This window comes from Arabidopsis lyrata (assembly GCF_000004255.2).
Source record: "Arabidopsis lyrata subsp. lyrata unplaced genomic scaffold ARALYscaffold_1, whole genome shotgun sequence".
Taxonomy (NCBI): domain Eukaryota; kingdom Viridiplantae; phylum Streptophyta; class Magnoliopsida; order Brassicales; family Brassicaceae; genus Arabidopsis; species Arabidopsis lyrata.
Window position 1 is genome coordinate 12,948,163 of NW_003302555.1, and position 21,032 is coordinate 12,969,194.

The 21,032-nt window shown below is 36.4% G+C and overlaps 5 protein-coding genes across 8 annotated transcripts; 2 read left to right on the forward strand and 3 right to left on the reverse strand.

The window, feature by feature from the left end:
• Nucleotides 1-3,467: 3,467 nt before the first annotated feature.
• Nucleotides 3,468-6,272, forward strand: LOC9329619 (U-box domain-containing protein 17). Its single transcript, XM_002890762.2, has one exon. The coding sequence runs from the start codon at nt 3,843-3,845 to the stop codon at nt 6,009-6,011; it is 2,169 nt and encodes a 722-aa protein (XP_002890808.1). The 5' UTR covers nt 3,468-3,842; the 3' UTR covers nt 6,012-6,272.
• Nucleotides 6,273-8,394: 2,122 nt separating this feature from the next.
• LOC9326871 (nuclear factor of activated T-cells 5) lies at nt 8,395-13,823 on the reverse strand. 4 transcript variants are annotated; one of them, XM_021012597.1, is made up of 10 exons: nt 13,470-13,823; nt 13,010-13,053; nt 12,546-12,663; nt 12,351-12,465; nt 11,197-11,726; nt 10,534-10,771; nt 10,161-10,446; nt 9,777-9,938; nt 9,007-9,504; nt 8,395-8,913 (listed from the first exon to the last, which is right to left on the reverse strand). In XM_021012597.1, exons 1-10 carry the CDS (start codon nt 13,672-13,674, stop codon nt 8,587-8,589), a joined length of 2,523 nt encoding a protein of 840 aa, XP_020868256.1. In that variant the 5' UTR covers nt 13,675-13,823; the 3' UTR covers nt 8,395-8,586. The 4 variants fall into 4 exon arrangements, with proteins under 4 accessions (XP_020868256.1, XP_020868259.1, XP_020868258.1 ...); XM_021012600.1 differs by having other exon boundaries at nt 8,395-8,917; nt 9,023-9,504; nt 9,777-9,941; XM_021012599.1 differs by having other exon boundaries at nt 8,395-8,917; nt 9,017-9,504; nt 9,777-9,941.
• Nucleotides 13,824-13,941: 118 nt separating this feature from the next.
• Nucleotides 13,942-17,291, forward strand: LOC9329620 (dachshund homolog 1). The gene is made up of 4 exons (XM_002890763.2): nt 13,942-15,596; nt 15,713-16,324; nt 16,645-16,687; nt 16,776-17,291. The coding sequence occupies exons 1-4, from the start codon at nt 15,530-15,532 to the stop codon at nt 17,002-17,004; spliced, it is 951 nt and encodes a 316-aa protein (XP_002890809.2). The 5' UTR covers nt 13,942-15,529; the 3' UTR covers nt 17,005-17,291.
• Nucleotides 17,292-17,617: 326 nt separating this feature from the next.
• LOC110224888 (cold-regulated 413 inner membrane protein 2, chloroplastic) lies at nt 17,618-19,229 on the reverse strand. Its single transcript, XM_021012604.1, has 6 exons — nt 19,049-19,229; nt 18,815-18,955; nt 18,467-18,562; nt 18,256-18,320; nt 17,992-18,061; nt 17,618-17,909 (listed from the first exon to the last, which is right to left on the reverse strand). The coding sequence occupies exons 1-6, from the start codon at nt 19,189-19,191 to the stop codon at nt 17,744-17,746; spliced, it is 681 nt and encodes a 226-aa protein (XP_020868263.1). The 5' UTR covers nt 19,192-19,229; the 3' UTR covers nt 17,618-17,743.
• Nucleotides 19,230-19,455: 226 nt separating this feature from the next.
• Nucleotides 19,456-20,895, reverse strand: LOC9326872 (cold-regulated 413 inner membrane protein 1, chloroplastic). Its single transcript, XM_021012605.1, has 6 exons — nt 20,681-20,895; nt 20,473-20,601; nt 20,250-20,345; nt 20,017-20,081; nt 19,849-19,918; nt 19,456-19,764 (listed from the first exon to the last, which is right to left on the reverse strand). The coding sequence occupies exons 1-6, from the start codon at nt 20,821-20,823 to the stop codon at nt 19,599-19,601; spliced, it is 669 nt and encodes a 222-aa protein (XP_020868264.1). The 5' UTR covers nt 20,824-20,895; the 3' UTR covers nt 19,456-19,598.
• Nucleotides 20,896-21,032: the final 137 nt, after the last annotated feature.

Consider the following 21,032-nt stretch of genomic DNA (forward strand, 5'->3'; position numbering starts at 1 on the left):
TTTTTTCTTTTGGTTTCCATTGTCTTTGTATGGTGTAGTTTTTTTTTTGATATGGAACAAAATAGCAGTGTTAACCAAATAATGTGATTGGAGAAATGTTTTTTTTTTTTTTTTTTCGGAGAAATGGTTTTTTAATATATATAGTTACTAATAAGTCGTCTAAAATTTGGCCATAGATGTTTCTTCAAGAGCTATATATATGATTTACGTATATAATTAAGTGGATAAATGTGCTCTGGTATGGTAGTTCTGTATTTATATTTTTCGGATAAACAGTTTTGCAGAGTTTGCCATGAAATGTTTGGTAGACTTGAGTCGGTTACGTATCATATTTATGCTTGTGACTTTAGGAATATTTGTTCTAGTTTTTTTTTTGGTTTAAATCTTTTCTTTTGCAAAGATGATTGAAATGTATAGTTAGTTTTTAGTCATAAATATGTAAAATGATATTCAATGCTTCGCTTCAAAGTTCAAGACTTCGTTTTTCTTGTGAAGAAATAGACAAACATGAAAATGATGTATGAACGTCATTTAAACCAAAAAAAAAAATGTATGAACGTCATGAGTCATGACTCATGAAATATAGGACACGTAAAAATGTTTGTTTTTTCTTGATCTTTTTTTTTTTCTCGTTTGTTTTTTCTTTATCGTTAGTCAAAGAAACCTAGCATTACTAATGCTCCTACGTTAGACACCGTGGTCGGTCCGATTTTCTGTCTGGAGTACTGTTCGACCTACCGATTGTAGAGAATATTTTAAAAATCAACTATACCATTTTCAATTGTGTATCTCTTAGATTTTAGAAATCTTCCTTAGCCATTGATTATCAAACAGTCTGAAATCAAAGACATGTTCTCACTCCTAACTCCTGAGTTTTCTGAACACAGTGAAACAACAATTTCCCCTATTAAATAAGTTATATGTGCAATTAAAAATAGATAACATCACGTGAGGTGATTCTCGACACAATGCAACTAGCCAACTACCACAATCAACAAAGTCGCCGCTTTAGTAATTTCCTGTTGTGATGATAATTAAGGTAGTTCAGGCATGAGATTTTAAAGGTTGATAAGTCATAGTGGAGTCAGTTTTTTCTTAGAGAAACTGAACCTCATTTATAATAACAGTGTTTTTCTTTAGAACAAATTAAACAAAATCCACTTTATTTACAATTACAATTATATATTTGGAATATTTAGAAAATTTTAAAAATTTAATACTTTTAAGATGTATTCATTAATTTTACGGTTGTGGTATGTGTTTATCGGTTTAAAGTTTGAATACTAAAATAGTAGTTACTATTGTCGCTTACCGCTACTTTTTACTGTTTCTACTTTTTAGTTATTTTGATATTACTCACTACTATTTTTTTTTATTGTTTTGTGTCACCAACCAGATCCAATATTTAAATGTATATGTAAACACAAACGTAAATATAAACCAAAACCTTTAGTAACTTAAACAAAATCATTTTGTAAATTGTAAACACAAATATCAAAGAATATGAAGTGAAAAAAATATTATAACAAAAGAAAGAAGATATGAAATATTCTGATATGTAAAAGTCGTAAACCGATCACAAAAAAAAATGTTTTAAACTATGAAGATCTAAGGTTGGGTTAGTTTTAATGGATTCTTTAGTTGTAATTTACCAATGCAAAACTTGCTTAAAGAACTTACTTTAGCTTAACATTTTTCTCCACGCGCCTTCTAGGTTTCAATGACACGTGGGACTTGCTTCTTTTCAGAGTCAACGCTTCACTAGCATAGGGTTCTTCTTAGAGCAAATAGAAGTTTAGTGTGTGATATAAAATTTACATTCTAACATATGTTTAAATCATTGGAATCTTTAATAGTGTAATGAAATTTCTTAAAACATATACTATTAATTATTACCTCTTGTTAAATTATAAAAACATTTTTTCCTTTACAACTTTGGAAAATTCATTAGCTACAAATATGTTTGTTGTATTAGTTATTGGAAAACCCGGTAATTTAACATACAAAACAATAATAATCGCTTTGCCAAAAAAAAAGAATTGCCCACAAGAAAAAAAACAGTAATAATTGAAAAATGGCAATGAGAAAAAAGAAAAATCTGATGAAAGTACAAAATAGAACCAAATAGAGCCAATTCTGTAGAAAATCTAACAAAAATACTAAATAAAAAATCTTATGTTATTCCAACATGAATTTTTAAAAATCATCTAAAATTAAGTATTACTGGATTAGTAATTTTAAAAATGTACAATCAAATCCATTGTTATTGAAAACATTTTAAGTAATGGATTTAAAATAATTTGTGTGATTTTAAGTGATATTCCCGAAATTTCGTAGTTAAAAAATACAAATATCAAAATTTCATGGTTTTAGGTGAGATTTCAGAAAATTTCAATAACAAATGTTCTAATCCACCAAAATTCACCATAATTATCTCAAAACTCATTAAATCTCAAATCATTCTAAATTTCTTTTTCAATACACCCTAAGTATTGAATAATTCTTGAGATGACCCCTAGGTATGCATGTTTTGTAACATTCCAAAAATTGGAAATATGCTGGTGTATAAAGATTTTTTTTTAAAAAATATAGATTTGACCATTTATATAAATTGCATTTATTTTTCTGATCAAACGTCATGAAAAATTTCAAAATTAAATGTGCTTGATCACGAGTAATTTAAAAATAGGTAATTTATTGAGAAATGATTTTTGGTATCGTATGAGTGGAGACAAAACATACAAAAAGATCACCTAATAATTTGTAAAAATCAATAAACAAATCTTTAAAATTTCAAAAATCGGATAAGAATGAACTTACGGGATCAAGATGTTAATATTTGCAGTAAAAAAATAATCGTGAATACTTGTCAAAATACATAAATAGTTGGTGATCTTGATGTTTTTGAATTTGTTTTATTTGTACTGTATTTTAGTTTTTCTATTTGGCCGGCCTAATTTTATGTTTATGTGGGTAAGATGTAGTTCAAATTCAGATACCGAAGCTCTGAACCAATCAAATGGCTGAGACCATTGACCTATAAATCCTTGACTCCTTGTCTATAATACTTTGCACTCCTAATCAACTCACGAATTTTTTTTGTCGTATCAATTAACGACTCTACTAATAGTATAAGAGAATTATACAAATTTGTCAGAATTAAATGCTGTTTTTATTTCATGTCGTGTGTTTCATGTAACGTTTGCCGACCTAAATAGGAGTAAGTGAATTACCGGTTGGTCAAACAAACCTAAATAAGGGGCAATGAATGATTTAATAACACATATCGTAATATCGAATCTGACGATACGTATAAATATTCTCAAAAAAAAAAAAAAAAAAACGACGAACCACGAGACACTCATAAATATTTTGCAGAAGAGCATTAAATTACAAGTGGGACTAATTTAAATAAATTAATACATGTATTTTTTCCGACAGAACAACAAATTAAAAAAAAAAAAAAAAGACAAATCTGGTAATAAAAGATTAGATTCTAATCCGTTACATTTCAGTAGTATTGACTTTTACTGGGAAAAACAAAAAAAAAAACTTTCGAGAGAGAGAAAAAATCTGACAACGAAGACAAAAACCAAAAGAAAAATTCTCAGCCTTTCGATTCATTCATATACGATTACGCGTTCTTCTTCTTCTTTCTTCTTCCTTCTCTATTTCCCAGAAAGTATCATCGAAAGAAACCCTTTTTCACTTTTCTTCTCCTCTGACTTTTTTCTTCTTCGAATCTTCAGTTTTCATTTTAGATTCTGTTTTCTTCTTCTTCTTCGTTGTGTATATAATAAAGCTTGGATTTTTCGATCTGAGAGCACGAGAAAACCCCTTCCATGGCCTCAGCGGCGATATTCTCATCGTTACGTCGGAGGAGATCGCCGTCTCTGGAAGCATTTCTAGCCCCCGTTGACCTTTCCGGCGTCGCACTTGTTCAAACCCTAGCTTCAATCTCAACGGAGGTTGTTTCTTGTTTCACCTCTGTACGATTCTCGTTTCAACGCAAGAACGCTCGTTCTTTGATTCGTAAGATCGAGATCTTTGTCGTATTGTTCGAATTTCTCGTAGATTCAAATTGGGGCTCATCAAGAAGTAGAAGAAGAAGCTCTGTTTCTGAATCAACAGCTTTGCTTTGTCTCAAGGAGCTTTATCTTCTTCTCTATCGCTCCAAGATCCTTGTTGATTACTGCGCTCAATCTAGTAAGTTATGGCTCTTGTTACAAAACCCTTCGATTTCTGGGTATTTCCATGATTTGAATCAAGAAATTTCGACTCTTTTGGATGTTTTACCTGTCAACGATCTTGGTTTAAGCGATGACATTAGAGAGCAAGTCGAGTTATTGCAGAGACAATCAAGAAAATCAAGATTGTATATTGATAAGAACGATGAATCGTTACGTGAATCATTCTATTCGTTTCTTGATGGGTTTGAGAACGGTGAGATTCCGAATTCGGTTGATCTGAGATTGTTCTTTGTTGAGAAATTGGGGATAAGGGATTCGAAGAGTTGTCGAACCGAAATCGAGTTTTTGGAAGAACAGATTGTGAATCATGATGGTGATTTGGAGCCTACGGGATCGGTTATTAATGGTTTTGTGGCGATTACCAGGTATTGTAGGTTTTTGTTGTTTGGATTTGAAGAAGATGGATTGGAGTGGAGGATTGAGAATCCGAAGAAACCTCGAAAAGGGTTCGTTGCACAGGAGATTGGGGACACGTTTATAACTGTTCCAAAGGATTTTGTTTGTCCAATCTCTCTTGATTTGATGACAGATCCTGTGATTATTTCCACTGGGCAAACTTATGATCGGAGCTCTATAGCTAGGTGGATTGAAGAAGGTCATTGTACTTGTCCGAAAACCGGGCAAATGCTTATGGATTCGAGGATTGTTCCTAATCGAGCTTTGAAGAATTTGATTGTGCAGTGGTGTACAGCGAGTGGTATATCTTATGAGTCGGAGTTTACGGATTCTTCGAATGAGTCTTTTGCTTCGGCTCTTCCGACGAAAGCTGCCGTTGAAGCGAACAAAGCCACAGTATCAATCCTTATTAAGTATCTAGCAGATGGTTCTGAAGCTGCTCAGACTGTTGCTGCACGGGAGATTCGTCTTTTAGCGAAAACCGGGAAAGAAAACAGAGCATACATTGCTGAAGCAGGCGCGATACCGCACTTGTGCCGCCTTCTCAAATCCGAAAACGCTATTGCGCAAGAGAATTCAGTGACCGCGATGTTGAATCTTTCGATATATGAGAAGAACAAGAGTCGGATTATGGAAGAAGGTGATTGTTTGGAGTCTATAGTAAGTGTTCTTGTTTCTGGTCTCACAGTGGAAGCGCAAGAAAACGCAGCAGCTACATTGTTTAGTCTCTCAGCTGTACACGAGTACAAGAAACAGATAGCAGTTGTTGATCAGTGCGTTGAGGCATTAGCGTTGCTGCTTCAAAACGGGACACCAAGAGGGAAGAAAGATGCGGTTACGGCGTTATATAACTTATCGACACATCCAGATAACTGCAGTAGGATGATTGAAGGAGGAGGAGTGTCGAGTCTTGTTGGAGCTCTCAAGAACGAAGGTGTAGCAGAGGAAGCTGCAGGAGCTTTGGCTTTGTTAGTTAGACAATCACTTGGTGCTGAGGCTATAGGGAAAGAGGACTCTGCTGTGGCAGGACTCATGGGAATGATGAGATGCGGAACGCCAAGAGGGAAAGAGAACGCGGTCGCTGCATTGCTCGAACTTTGTAGGAGCGGTGGAGCCGCTGTGGCGGAGAAAGTATTGAGAGCACCTGCAATTGCGGGATTGCTTCAAACGCTTTTGTTTACGGGGACAAAGCGGGCTAGACGGAAAGCGGCTTCGCTTGCTCGGGTTTTCCAGAGGCGGGAAAATGCAGCGATGCGGTCTGGCGTTTACGGGTTTGTAGGGAATTCAAATGGCAATAGAGACGGCAGTTTTACAACGGATGTCTCAGTTCCGATATCAATCTCAATCTCCGTACCTGTGTTGTGATCTATGTTTAGTCTTAAAAAACTCTAAAAGAGGTACTTTTTTGTTGTTGGTGGTGTTTGTTTCATTGTTTTGTCTATATTATATACATTTATTGGTTGGGAGGTATAATACAAGTAATATTTTAGAGAAGATATGTGTCTATGTTAATACTATGTATCTTCCAGGGGAAAAGGAGAACAAAAATGAGTTTAGTGTATGATGATCTTTATGTGTATTGTATTTGATGTATAAGCTATGAAACGTCTTGCATTGTGATCGTTACTAGTACACTTTTTGAAATATCTAAAGAATCAAATTGAAGAGAGGATTTGCTTGGAAGGTTATCAAAAGAAATACTCCCTCTGTTCCTAAAACAATGATGATTTGAGTTTTACATACAAATTAAGAAAAAATAATTTATATTTTTAAATTATTATTTTGTTAGTTTAATAATATTAGTTTTAGTTCTCTCCTTTTTCTATTGGTCATAAACAAAAATAATAATGAAGTTTTTACAAAACTTCAATTTTAGTGGAACAAGTAAAAGACCCAAAACATCAAATAACTAGAAAGTAGAAATAGAGGGAGAAATAAATAGTTAGATTAGGTAAAACCGTAAATAATAGAGAATCTTTTTTTAACGCGGTTTGACCAAAAATTTTAGATAATTTATCTAACTAATGAAAAAGTTAAAATTAGTCAGTGCATATCCCAAGAAATGATGTATCTAGTTTTGGATCATGAATCTAATAATGAAGACTAATACTTCAAAGTATTGACTAATGGAGAAGCCTTTAAGAAGAAAACATTCAACAAAAAGAATTATTACATAGTACATACCAAAGAAAAAAAGTGAGGGTTGGAGTATGATTTGGATGGTCTCTCCACTTGTGAAATTGATAGAAGAATATTACAAAAAAAAAGAGTTAAAAGATATTCATTGCAAAAGGTTGAGAAAGATAGAAGATGCACGACGATAGGAAGGTTAACCTTGGTACTTTCTTGATTGCTAGAAGTATCACAAGGAGGAACGTTTTCAATCATACGTAGCAAGTGGCTACCCTTTTTGGCTTCAGAAAGTGTTCGAAAATGATAAATGCATTACTTTTAGTAATGAGTTCTGTTGTTTTTTATTGCATTTGTTCCCTTTTTGTATGTGACGTTCAGGTTGGTTAATATATTGAATCATTTACACGAAAAAAAAAAAAAAGATAGAATCTCTAGTGAAGTGGTGAGCTGGGACTTAACTTCTTATTCTTTCTGGGATTTTTTTTTTGCTTCTTCTAATTTGTTATTGTATAAGCGTACTAAGTGGCTCTCGTCATTATGTTTTGCAATTTTATGATTTAAGTGTGAATTAAAAAGCAGTTTGTATATTATAACAACATTTAAGCTATAGAGATTTCCATTTCTAAGTTTTTTTGGTATCAATGTTAAGTATTTATATAATTTTAAAATTTGTGACATCGATTACAGAAGAAAAGAAGAAAATACAAAGACCAAAAACTATAACTAATTTTTTTTACGATACAACAGAAAACACGATTAAAAAGTACCAACAGAGATCCAAAGAAGAAATACTGATTCCGAACCGCTAAGCTTGGAATTTTGAAGTAGATTAAAATTAAAAAATTTACATTTCAAACTTCTATAGATTTCAAATCTTTATTAAAATACGATAATTCGTGAAAGTGTTATTGTATAATGTATAGACACTATAAAAATGGAAAATGTCATCATCAATGATAATCATATTTAGAGGTATTCATGATATATATAATTTGGAGATTTATGATTACAAATTGTTATAAGATAAAGTTGTCCACTATGTTTTGTTCTATATTGAAGGTGGATGTGATCTTATTGTGTTTTTTTTTGGCCTTTTTGGAGTTATGTATCATGTGCGTATACGCATTACCACCCGACAATCAACGATACAATTATATCTTATTTCATACAATTTTTATATTTCTTTTCATTATGTCAATATTAAGGTTAAGAATTATATAAAAATTAATTTATATTATTTATAGTGATAAAAGTGAAGTGTGATGTATGATTATTCAAACACTTAGTAATTGATCTAATCATCATCTTTTTATATATATATATATAAGTAGTTCGTATAAAATTATGATAATTCACTAATAGAAAATAAGATAGCATTCAAAACATTTGACTTGACTCGACGCTCACATGTTTGCTACCTAGAAAAAATTGATTGAAAATAAGATTAGATAAATTCAGACGTTGTGTCCACAAAATTCCTCCATTGACTTATACAGCTGGAGAGAAGTTTCTAACCTAAGAAAATTGTAACATATGTTTTTCTTTCCACAGATATTTGAGGTAAATAAATGACAAACAAGTGAAGTAAGACAAGACAACAAGTAAGAGGCGAGAGTAAAAAAAAAAGGTTTCATTTCTTAAGTTGCATTGATGAAATCAGAGAAGCGTTTCCCTAAGTTAACAGAGGAAAGAAAATATGATGATAAGTTACATTTAAAGCAGATCCATGGTTCCTCTTCAGACTCGCCCACACAAACCTCTATAACCGAAAGAAAGAAGCTGAAAAAAACCCACTCTCTTTCTTTATTTAGTAAGAGTTTTGCCAGAGCTGCTGCTGGGTTTGATTCGACGGTTGACCAGCCTGAGACCCAGTACCACCATCCCTAGGGTTTTGCTGCTGGCGGTCCAGTGACATTTCAGTTTGAGACTGATAATAATTTGGGTAGCCATGAGATCCGTAATGCTGTTGTTGCTGAGCTTGGCGATACCCTCCCGCTGCTTGCTGAGCCTGTTGTTGTTGCTGTTGTTGTAGTTGTAGTTGTTGTTGTGCTTGGAGGTTGTAATACGTGTTAGTCGGGACACCTGACATGGTTCTGGAACCATGACCATGATGCCACATCGCCGAGTTTTCGTTCTGTATAAAATTAAAAGAGAAAGAACGTCAACAAATGGTTCATATCTGAAACCAAAAGGAACTGGTAAGGAAGTGACCAAAAAGAGAAAGTACCTGTTGCTGTTGCTGTTGCTGTTGCTGTTGTTGCTGCTGCTGAAGTGCCAACAGATGATTCTCTTTGTATTGAGAACTAAGAACATCTTCATAACCAAGCGTTGTACCGGTAGGAGCAGACTGTTGGTTAAGAGGGAAGTTTCCGGTAGATCCAACATTGGTCGAGTTTCCAAATCCATAAGCAGAGGCAGGCGCTGTTGCAGACTGAGGCAAATTACCGGGAGAGACATTGGTTTTGTACTGCGGAAGCAATGCAGCTAGTTGCTGGTGGTATGCGTTGTTACCAGCAAATGTTTGCTGGAAAGCAGATGGCATGTATGGATAATTCTGAGGCATTAGAGGATAACCGATCATGTTTGCATAGTGTGTTAGAGGCAATGTGGGTTGAGAGTAATGCATTGGAAGCTGCTGAGGAAGGGCAGGTCCAGTAGCGATATTAGCACCAGGTAATGTTTGCTGGGTTGGCTGTGTTGCCGAAATTCCACTGCCTCGGAGCGCCTGCAATGTAAACGAATATAAATTCAAAATCACACACGTTTCTCTTGTAGTAATCACTAGTCCCTGGAAAAAAGTGATATATAAGAATAATTCCCTAGAGATCTAATTTTTTGCCAACAAGCAGGTCAAAGCCAAATCCAGAATACAGAAGATTCAGATTTCGAATCTGAAGAAACTACTGCCTTTGGCTAAGTAAACAAAACAGTACCCATGAGACAACTAACAAGTAACTACTACTTCTGAATACAAGCTAAGAGAAAGGGATTATTTACCTCTGGCATTGAAATGCTTTGGCCACCAAGTGATGAGGCATTGTTGCTAGTTCTTGATTGCATAGACTGTTGAGCTGAGAAAGGTAAAAACTGGAAGTCAAGTTCCCTCGCATTTTGTGCTGTTTGTGCCAATAAAGTGTTGGGAACTGAGAGTGAATACCCCTGCTGAGATAAAAACAAACAAGAACCAATGTTAACATTCAAGAATTTCATGGGCATCACTTCAGAGATTACTAAGCTACTCTTTCAGCAAAAATATGAAAATCCTGAATGCATTTTAAAACGAAAAACGAGTTTCTCTTAGAAGCTATCACAAACACCTAAGATTTTCAAAACCTTTCGAAACTTGGTTTTGCTATGAAAAGCAATAAACATGTAGCTTACCATCACATTTGATAATGAAGCAAGATTATGCATCTGATTCTGTGCATTTGTGTGTGAGGCATCATATGCAGTATTCATCTGCTGCTGCTTAGCATTTTCATACGCATAACCTTGCTCAGACTGGGCAAATGTGTACTGGTGCTCCTGAGCGCCCTCAGAGTTTTCTTGCTTCAACACCTCTCGCCTCGATTCTAAAGAATCATCATAATTTCCAGTAGCAGGTGTGTGGACCATATTTCCATTGGTTGTACTTCCAAGATGTTCATCTCCATAAAACTCAGTATTTCTGCAAACAAGCATGATCAGTTGGTAAGTAGGATATAAATGAAACCCATAAAAAGTTTGGAAAAAGAAATCAGTAGTAACGGAATACCTTGCATCTGAATGTTCGATCTGTGGAGCTACATCAGAAGTCTCTTCTACTTTGTTGCTCAAAGGCCTTGATCCAAAACCTCCAAAGCTTCCAAAACTTAATTGCGAGCATTCTTCTGTGTGAATTAGCAAATGGTTTGGAATTACAACAGCAGGTCTATCCTCTTCATGTGAGACTTCTTGATCATGACTATCTAGTTGTTGAAAACTGGCTGAACCAGATGAAACATCATCTTCATCTGAAAAGTAATAATGAGACAGTGAATAAAAAAAACCATCAGAAACACCATACAAAAGATCCTCATAAGGTATTGGTTTTCTAATACTATTTTTTTGTAGCAAGACTTCAAATACTGAGTATCACTCTACCACCAAAAGATAGCTGTGAAAAGAAAACAGCAAAGAAGCTTTCATCACCCCTAGCAGAACTATAATCCTATCTGTATTCACATGATTAATACACAAGCCCGCCCCAATATGAAACAGGAAAAGGAATTTGAACATAACGGCACACACTAGCAATCATTGTGATTTAATTGATGAAGAGAAATATTGTCATTCACAACATAAATCCAAAGAGTGCTCACAATCAATAGAAAAATCAGAAATACTTTTATATCCGAGATAAGCAATGGGAAACATTTATAAAGATTCAAAATATTACCTTTGTGGTGCTCTACTGGATGGCTCTGTGTCTGATATGGATTATCATCAATTTCAGACGAAACTCCAGATTCATCTTCTTGAACAGAGTCGGCTTGCAAATGATCGACTCCACGACTTTCAGACGGGCCATTTTCTGCTATATGTATATTTTCTAACCGGTCCTTCAGATATTGATCTCCTCTATCGGATTGGAAATCAGCTGGACCATTGCATACTTCTGATTCTGCTGGTGCTACTGATACAGAAGATGTACAAGGAGCCAGTGGCTTCTCAATCGACGGCCATTCATCTCTAACAGGGACCTGCTGATTTGCACTAACTTCGTGCTCATGACTTATCTCAGGACGCATATTGACATTTTGCTTCGTTGTCTGGTTCTGTGGTATACCCATCTTCACAATCTCAGCCATGGACCTTTGGCCTGGAGCTCCAAACCATGCAGTTTGATGTCCAGAAGCTGACTGTGATGATGATATTCCATCTCCCGAGGGAACAGAAGGCAATTTATTTTCCGTAGCAACGGGTTCACTGCAAAAGATACATAGCATATATGAGAAACCTGTGCAACCCAAATAGAAACATGTGCAAAAAAAAAAAAAAAATCCAAGGAAAAAGATGCCAAATTGAAAGAGCTATAAAAGCGAATGAGGAATGAAAAGGTTAAGGTCTATATGGAGCACAGATTCAACTGCAATGCATGATCTTGACAAAATGACCATACCTAACCTCATCATACAACCTCAACCCAGCATGTAAAAATTTTCATTGCTTCTAGTTAATGAAACAGAAACTGTACATGAAAGATTCTCTAGTTATCGGCTCAGATCTTTCAGAAACTAAAGACTTGCAATGAACCAGAAACTAATTGTGATATTCTACTATCTACCTAAGCTATAGGTCATATAATTACTTTAACCCCTTCGTCACATTTTTAACCAACTTAAGATTTGTTTTCTAATGTAGGAAAAGGCCTAAGATCAAACCAATAATCACAGAATTTTCCTATTTGATGATATCCCTTAAGCACATCATACTGGGAATTCAATTAATTAAGAGATTCAATATGAAGCACGCATTCCACTAAATTTTTCAACTGCATCCCAATTCCCAAGTCCCTACTCGAAAAATAAAGAGAATCACTCAAGGCGAAACCTGTGTGCTGTTTGATAGGTGTTCGCCACTCCAGAAGCAGAAGACCAAGAACCCAAATAACCCTGCGTTCCACTTTCTTTCTTGTTTGCAGATTTTCCTTGGAAGTTTCCAGAATCTGAACAACAGAAGCACATAAGCATGAATCCTACGGTTCAAACTAAATAAATTTCTGTATACAAGAGATCATGTTTATACCAGTAGAGCTGAAATGGGTAGATCCACTTCGTCCGGCATAACGATCAGAACCACCTCTAGCACCACGGTTGTACGTGTTATTAGCACCACGCGGCCGGGAATCCGATATATCCCTAGTCTGGGTAGAAAGAAAAAACTTTTCAAAATCACCAAAATCTAGTAAATCAAATGATAACTAGCTAAAACTACAATTCATTTGATTCCAGCAAAACATCTAGAGTCAGGTACTACATGAGGACAGCTAGTAATGAAACGTTTAAAGGCACACAGTAGTCCTTAGGTACAAATTATGTACTAAAAACAGAAGTTGCTTGTATCACACATGGTTGGCGCATGTGCTAATACACAGATTGTGCCATTAGTTAGCACTTAAAACGCTAACACTGGACACCAAAAGCACAAAAGCACAAAAGAACACCCCTTGTCTATTTTCCATAAGAATACGATTTATAACATCGACTCACCTCTTTCTTCTTTTCTTTCTTGCTCTTTACCTCATGAAACGGATCTGAATAGGAAAAAAAAAAAAAAAAAAAAGGTGTCAATATCATTAATAGACGCCGACTGCAAGAAAGACAAGCCTTGAACATGAAACTGAAGATCAGGAACTAAAGAGATTAAACCATTAGCAACATCTACGGAAAAAAACTCACAAGTTGATGATTTCAGAAATCAAACCAGCTAGAAAGTTTGACAATTCCAAGGGGAACACAAAACCCATTTAAAGGGGAAGCAACTTTAGAATTGGACAATGACCAATAGCACAAAAACAAAAAACTTGGTCCATTCAGAATTAAAACCCCAATCACAAACCCTAATAGAAACCCTCAAAGTAATCAGTCAATTTCGAGAAAAAAAAAAAGCCCTAGTTTTGTTCTCCACCCAAATAAACAACAGAAATTGAGAGGAGGAAAAAGGAGGAACCTTGAGAGAGGAGGCGATTAACGGTTTCGTTAGGATCCATATTGCACTCTTTAAGCATAGCATAGATCTCAGCCTCGGGAGAGTTTACAATTTCCTTCAAGCTTTGTACTATTATTCTAGACCCTGACGGAATATCCTGAATTCCATTATTGGCCTTCCTTGCTCCGGCACTTCCGCCGCCGACAACGCCGACCTTGCTGCTCATATTAATCTGCCGTAAGCTGCCTCTCTCTCTCAATCTCTTGGATCTGAAGGAAATAAACGAAGCTTTTGTGGCTTCTCTCAGTCGCGACAATACGAAGAAGACGAAGAAGAAGGAAGCACAAGGGAAGATATATCTCTAGAAGAAAACCCTCTCCCTCGATTTTTCACCTTATTGCAAAAAAAAATTCTTTTCCTTTTTTTCTTTTGCCTTTTAAAATTACTGGACCGGTTCTCTCGTTTAAACCAGCCGCGTCTAAATCAAACCGAACCAAAACCACATCTCTTAAATCTCCACACCAAGGACCAAGGTGGTCTAAAGTCTAAACTCATTTTCTCATTTGCTAATTGAGAGAGAGTGTATAACTGAACGATGTTCTTTGCTAAAGTCGAAAGGACTGATCTTTATATTTGGGTTGTAATAACATTTTTAGTCTCGACTCAACGCTGAGCATGTCGTAAAAACCAAAGTGGATTCACTTTTAGAGATCGAATCAATTACATGGTACTTTTTTCTAATTTTGAATTGATATAAGGGGATATATAACTCGCAATCAATCTTTTGAAACTTATTCTGTGTGACATCAACCTTATTTCTATGTCAATATTTTCGTTGTATATTATTTTGTAATTATTTCTACATGCTAAAACCTAGCTAGGTGGACGCATATATCGCCAAGAAGCAAGTCCTCTTGAGATGAGAAGTTTTATGTTCACACGAAAAAAGTAATCGGACACCACAACATATGTTTTATCATGTTTGAACTAATTAGTAATCAGAAACCACAACATCCGGAAAGCTAAACTGATATTTTGTTTTTCATTCTGTCGTGGTAATCATATAAGACATACCAGCTCTCAGATATCTACGTACTACAGGATAATAAAGGAATTAATATGCCAACTGATTTGGGTTTACATCGCTTCCTATGAAAGATTACTAGTTTGGATTTCACATTTGGACAAAGTTAAGCACATGAACTTTCTAAATAATAGCAAAAAAGAAAACTGAAAGAATGTATTACAGAAAAGGTTAGAAGCAAATGAACCAAAAGGAAACACTTATTTACGAAAGAAGAAACAAATGAAGAGAGCGAGAATCGCAACTGTGCTTAATAAGCCAGATTCCTTATGTTTCATAGGAACCACTTTAGCTTTTCGTTGTTTTCAGTTACCTACAAGTCTTTGGACTTTGTCTTGTTCGATTTAGTACGACAACAGTTAAAAAGTACATCTCCTATCTTTTTTTTTTTTTTTTAAACAAAACAATCTTCAAATGCTTCATATATTTGCGTTGATTTAAAAAGTATTGCTGGTGAGAGAACTATGATATAATATAATCTCCATAAGTCATTATAATCTTGCCACTGATATAGGACACAAATAAAGTAAAAACGTAACTAGTTCCAATTTTTTTTTTTTTTGTAAAATCTCTAGGTGTTACTAATAGGTGATGAGATTTGAAGCTTCTCACCAAGAAAGAAGAAGGAGCTTCTTATATATTTTTTCATGTACTATAAGTTTATCTGTAAATACCTTTTCCTCTTTATGGCGTTTTCTCTTGCTTGCCGATTCTTCTAGCTTCCTAGCTAGTTTCCCCTTTCTCAAGTTTTCTTATATTCTCTCCTACATGTCTTCGCATCCCTTCTCTCTCCCATCCCAAGAAATCTTTGATTCTATGATTCTTCTCTTTTCTCTTCATCTTTATAATAACATATATCTCTACCTGAGAGGGAACTTCTTCGCAACCATTCTTTCTTTCTTCTACCAAATCCCAACAACTACCTGAAGACTATTATTCTCTCTCTCTCTCTCTCTCTTTCTCACAAAATCTTAATTACACGAGAAACGGAAAGAAAATGACTCCCCACATAGCTCCTCGATGTTTCTCCACCATCATACTTCTATGGCTTCTATATACTTCACGTAATCTCTCTGCGTCTGATACATGCAATCGTGAATAAGCTTTCTTTTTTTTCTTCGCATTCTGAAAGGTTAAGGATGCAACAAACTGATCTGATTTTTGTGATGATTGATTTCAGCTCTAGATGTTATAGCTCAAGGTCAGGGAGGACAAGGTGATATACCAGTTGTTAATCCTACAGCTCCCGGTGGTAGTACCACCACACCAACCATAACACAACCATCACCGCCTTCCTTGACATTCCCAGGTCCAACTACACCAACAACTACACCAACTGGTGGTTATCCACCACTTGACAGTACCACACCAACTGGTGGTTACCCACCCCTTTATGGTACCACACCACCAGGTGGTGGTGATGTAGGTGGTGGAGGAGGCGGTTATGGTGGTGGTGCACCTGGTGGAGGTGGAGGTGGTGACACTGGTGCAGGTGGTGGAGGTGGCGGTTATGGTGGCGGTGGGGGTGACACTGGTGCAGGTGGAGGTGGTAGTGGTCAGTGGTGTATAGCGAAAGCAAATGCTTCGCCAACATCATTACAGGTGGCTTTGGATTATGCTTGTGGGTATGGAGGAGCTGATTGTGGCCAGATACAACAAGGTGCAGCCTGTTACGAGCCTAATACTATTCGTGATCATGCTTCCTTTGCTTTCAATAGTTATTACCAGAAGCATCCTGGCTCAGACAGCTGCAATTTTGGAGGAGCAGCACAACTCACCAGCACAGATCCAAGTAAGACATTCTAACATTTTCGGTAAAAGTCCACAAAGATTTGATCATAAGAACCGGGAAAGTAGAATTAAGTTGCCCGCATACTAGCTCCCATATTTCTTGCTTTTGTCTTTGCTACTTCCATGAGCGGTTTAGGCTACTTGAGACCTCCACAACTGATCGATGTTCGAGTTTCTAGAAATAGTTCATGAACCTAGTAATACTATCCCACCATATGATTCCAATGTGTCAAAAAACCTAAAAATGACTAGAGTTTTTACCTTTTAACGCTAAAGATAAATCTGAGACTGGTATTCAAATCTGCTCTTATACTGCTCCAGGTAAAGGAAGCTGTCACTTCTCATCATCATCAGGAACAGTCAGGTATGTGTTTCTCTTTCCACTAAATCAACGTCTTAACCTTGCAAAAAAAGAGAGAAAAATAATAGTGATTAATTTTTGCCAAGTGCAGTACAAGCCCGCCAAGTCAAATGAGTCCACCAGATTTTAATTCCCCACCATCTACATACCCACCCCCAATAACAACTCCAACTACAGGCATAACTGGTTCTGGACCACCCTTTGGCGTAGCAGAGCCAACCGGGCTTCCGAGTTCAGCAACCTCTGTATCACATAGCCTTCTCTCAATATTTACAGCAGTTGGGATACTAATGCCACTGCTCAGGGAAAATTATCTTTAAACGGAAAACAGTTTCAGGGTTCCAATCATTCTCTGCAAATTATGAAGTGCGTTTCCGATATCCACGATTACGATCTATGGAGTTCAAGAAAGCCGCCGTGATCTGCAAGAAGATTTTAATCCATGACCTAACTCTCACCATCTGTTCTATTGCTATAGTTTATCACTGAAAGTATATTTATTTAGTAGGAGATATTACAAATTCAAAGGGCTTAGGATATATACATTCTTGTAGACACATTAAGCATAATGTATCTCTCCACAGTTTTAGAATATAAAATACTTAGGGAACGGTTAAAAAATACAAAACCAATGTCAGAAATGATTAATTATGGAAAGATATAACACAAATAAAACGAAAGCCACTTAAGTAGCTACATACCTGCAGCACTCCAAACCAGGTAGGCACCCGACAGTGACACCCAAAACAAGCTCCATGATACCTGCAGGCTGCAGCATTTCCAAACTACAAGGATGACAATATCCTTAACATGCTCTTTCTGACTCATAATCTTATAAGTAGAAGTTTTTGATCTAGTTCCTTGTGGAATCATACGCGACTAAAAGATCAATCTGTTAGCAGCGAATAGTGCCAAATACAAGCATCTCATAAAAAGCGGATAAATGCAAGCACGTTGAATTGAGTATTGCAATCGAGTAAATAATACAGTACATTATTTCGTCTCTTCATACACATTGTTACAGTGATTTACAGATGAGTCCTTTTATCAGGAGCATATTTATATCAAGAAAAGGAACGATACAACTGTGACACCAACTATGGCTACAGTGGCAAGAACTGAACTCTGATCAAATGCTTTCTGCAAGCTGCCTGCTCGTGAGAAATGCTGGAAAGCCAGAAAACAAGAGATTGCTAAAGAAAGAATAGCCCCTTCTTGTTTCCCTCTGCAAGCGTATGAATTCAATGAGTCTCGACTGAAGAAAAGAAAACCTAGAACTCAAACATTACATTCTCTAATACTCTAACCTTATGCTCATAACTTGATATGGGGCCACAATCACCAAAAGTAAAGCAATGAAGGGCAGCTCAAGTTCACCTATAAACAAGGCATTGTATAAGAATTACAGACAGACAAAAGCAGGCATACTCTTCTGCAAATTGAAGATCGGATAAGTCATGCGTGAATCCTGTCAGCATGACTTAGTAACGAAAATTTTAGGCCCGCCGGAAATTAGCCTGAATTTCATTCCAACAGCCTATAACCCAACCTACTTGAAGATGAATACGAACCTGGAAAAGCGAAGAATAGTCGAGTAAGAAGCGCCAAGAATGCTGCCCAGATGCCATATTCACCCCTGAAAATTAAATGGAGAAGTTAAATGACCTCAAATACCTATAGGAGCATGCAAAGTTCTCTGATCCACAATAACCAAAAAAAGGAATAACTCCACAATCACTGGTAATGAAAAGGTATCATATAGAAGGCCATTAAAAAGCTTACTTCATCCAGGAGATAATGCCCAATGGTGCTTGCAGTGCGAATAGTGGAACAACAAAGGACTTATGTATACCAGTACCCCTTGCAAACATCAATGCACTAGAAAGAAAAACAAAATTCAGTATAGAATTGGAACTTATATGCTGCTGACAATATGACTCAGCGGAAATTACACAAATTATAATTCTCTTTCACACATGATTCCGACGCATTCAAATTCGAATTTCTGAATCTGGTGGCAAAATTTTGAATAAAAGACCTAGATTCATACTATTTCCTTGTACAGTCATTTGCTATTTCTAGCAGAATTCTGAATTAAAATTCACAGCTAATGAGATTGAGAGATCATACACGCAAGAAATTGTCGAGATCCATTGTAGATTTTGAACAGACAACATTGGAGTAGCATAACAGACCACACTCGATCCTCTCTTTCGCCGCTTCTCGACCCTCGTAGACACCGTAGCGGTTGGTTGACGATCAGCCGATAACCTAGCAACTAACATTAAATTACACGAAACGAATCGGAAGAATCCAAATGCACTGACTGAGAATTTGAAATCGCGTGTTTCTGTGTCACTATACCTTAGAGGATTGAAGCAAACAGCACTAGTACTGTGACCTAGACCGGAGAGATCGGACGAACGAGGCCGGAGTTTAAGAGAGAGAAAGGGTTTCTGGTGGTGAAGAGAGATGATCCGGGACGATGAGATACAGAGACTCGCCATGAATCGTTACGGTGGTGGAAAGATTGACGGAGTGATCATCTTTCTTTCCGTTAAAATTGGGTCATTTGCATCAATTACATGATGGTTACGTGGACGGTGTAGATTTCGCGGGAATGCTTTAAAAGAGGGACCCACAAAACACGTGTTTGGACAACGACAGTCGTTTAGTTCACAATCAATCAAAGAATCTTTGAATCTCCACCGTTAGCACAAACTCGAATGCAAATCTAACCACGTATTTTGGGATCGTGACAAAAATCCCAATGTCGACCAAGAATTTTGATGTGTATTGTTTTCACGTTTACATGAAAGATCATTTTTATTGGCATCGAGCAAATAAATACATCACACTCTGATTTTTACATATATATGAGAGTAGTAGTTTCCTTTTGTCAGGAGGAACATAGTTATAACAACAAAAGGAGCGATACAACTGTGACACCAATTATGGCTACAGTGGCAAGAACTGAACCCTTCTCATATGCTTTCTCCAAGCTCCCTGCTCGTGAGAAATGTTGGAAAGCCAGAAAACAAGATATTGCTATTGATATGATTGCCCCTTCTTGCTTCCCTCTGCAAGTGTATAATGAATTCCATGAGTCTCGACGACTAAAGAAAACAAAACCTTGGTATTAAAACATTCTTTAAGATTCTAACCTTATGTTCATAACTTGATATGGCGCCACAATCACCAAGAGTAATGCAATGAAGGGCAGCTCAAGTTCACCTATATAAAAATGGCATTGTAATATTGTATAACAATTACAACACACTAGAATATAATAGCCTGTACGCAACCGAATCTACATGAAGATGAATAGGAACCTGGAAAAGTGAAGAACAGTCGAGCAATAAGCGCCAAGAATGCTGCCCAAACGCCATACTCTCCCCTACAAATTAGATACAGAAATTTAAGTTTAATGACTTCAATATGGCTGCTTAATTAAGCAATATGCAAAGCTTTCTCATCCAGAATAACCAAGGAAAACAAAAAACAAAAGCAACAAGCATTGGTAATGAAGACAGTGTATCATCATATCACCATTTGAAATGCTTACTTTATCCAAGTGATGATGCTGGATGGTGCGTGTAGAGCGAATAGTGGAACAACAACGGACTTATGGATAGCAGTACCCCTTGCAAGCATCAATGCACTAGAAAACAAACGTACCATTCAGTAGAATGTTGTTAACATTATGAAACAGAGGACACTACAAAATCATCTATAGCAATTCACACATCAAATATTTTCACCAGCATTAATGGGATATAGATTCATACAGGCAAGAAATGGTCGAGATCCATTGTAGACTATCGACAGAAATCGGAGCAGCATAACAAACCACACTCTTTCGCCGCTTCTCAACCCTCGCCGACACCGTAGAGGTTCGCTGACGATCTCCTGATAATCTAGATTTACATTCAAAACAAAAGAGTTACGCAAAATGACTCAAAAGAATCTCAATTAAATCCAATGTTTCCACTATACCTAAGAGGATTGAAGCAAACAGCACTCGTGCAGCGATCTAGACCGGAGATATCTGTAGGACGAGGCCGGAGTTTTAGAGAGACAAAGGGTTTCTGGTGGTGAAGAGAAACGATCCGGGACGATGAAAGACAGAGACTCGCCATGAAATTGTAAGATAGTTACGGTGGTGGAAAGATTGACGGAGTGATATTTCTGTTAAATGACTCTATCATTTGCATGAATATATTGATCGTTGTGGATTTCGTGGGCAAATGATTTAAAGTGGAGCCTAGTTACACGTGATTGGAAAACGAGAGTCGGTCACAATCAAAAAGAATCTTTGAATCTCCACCGTTGGAATCAACTCCAATGC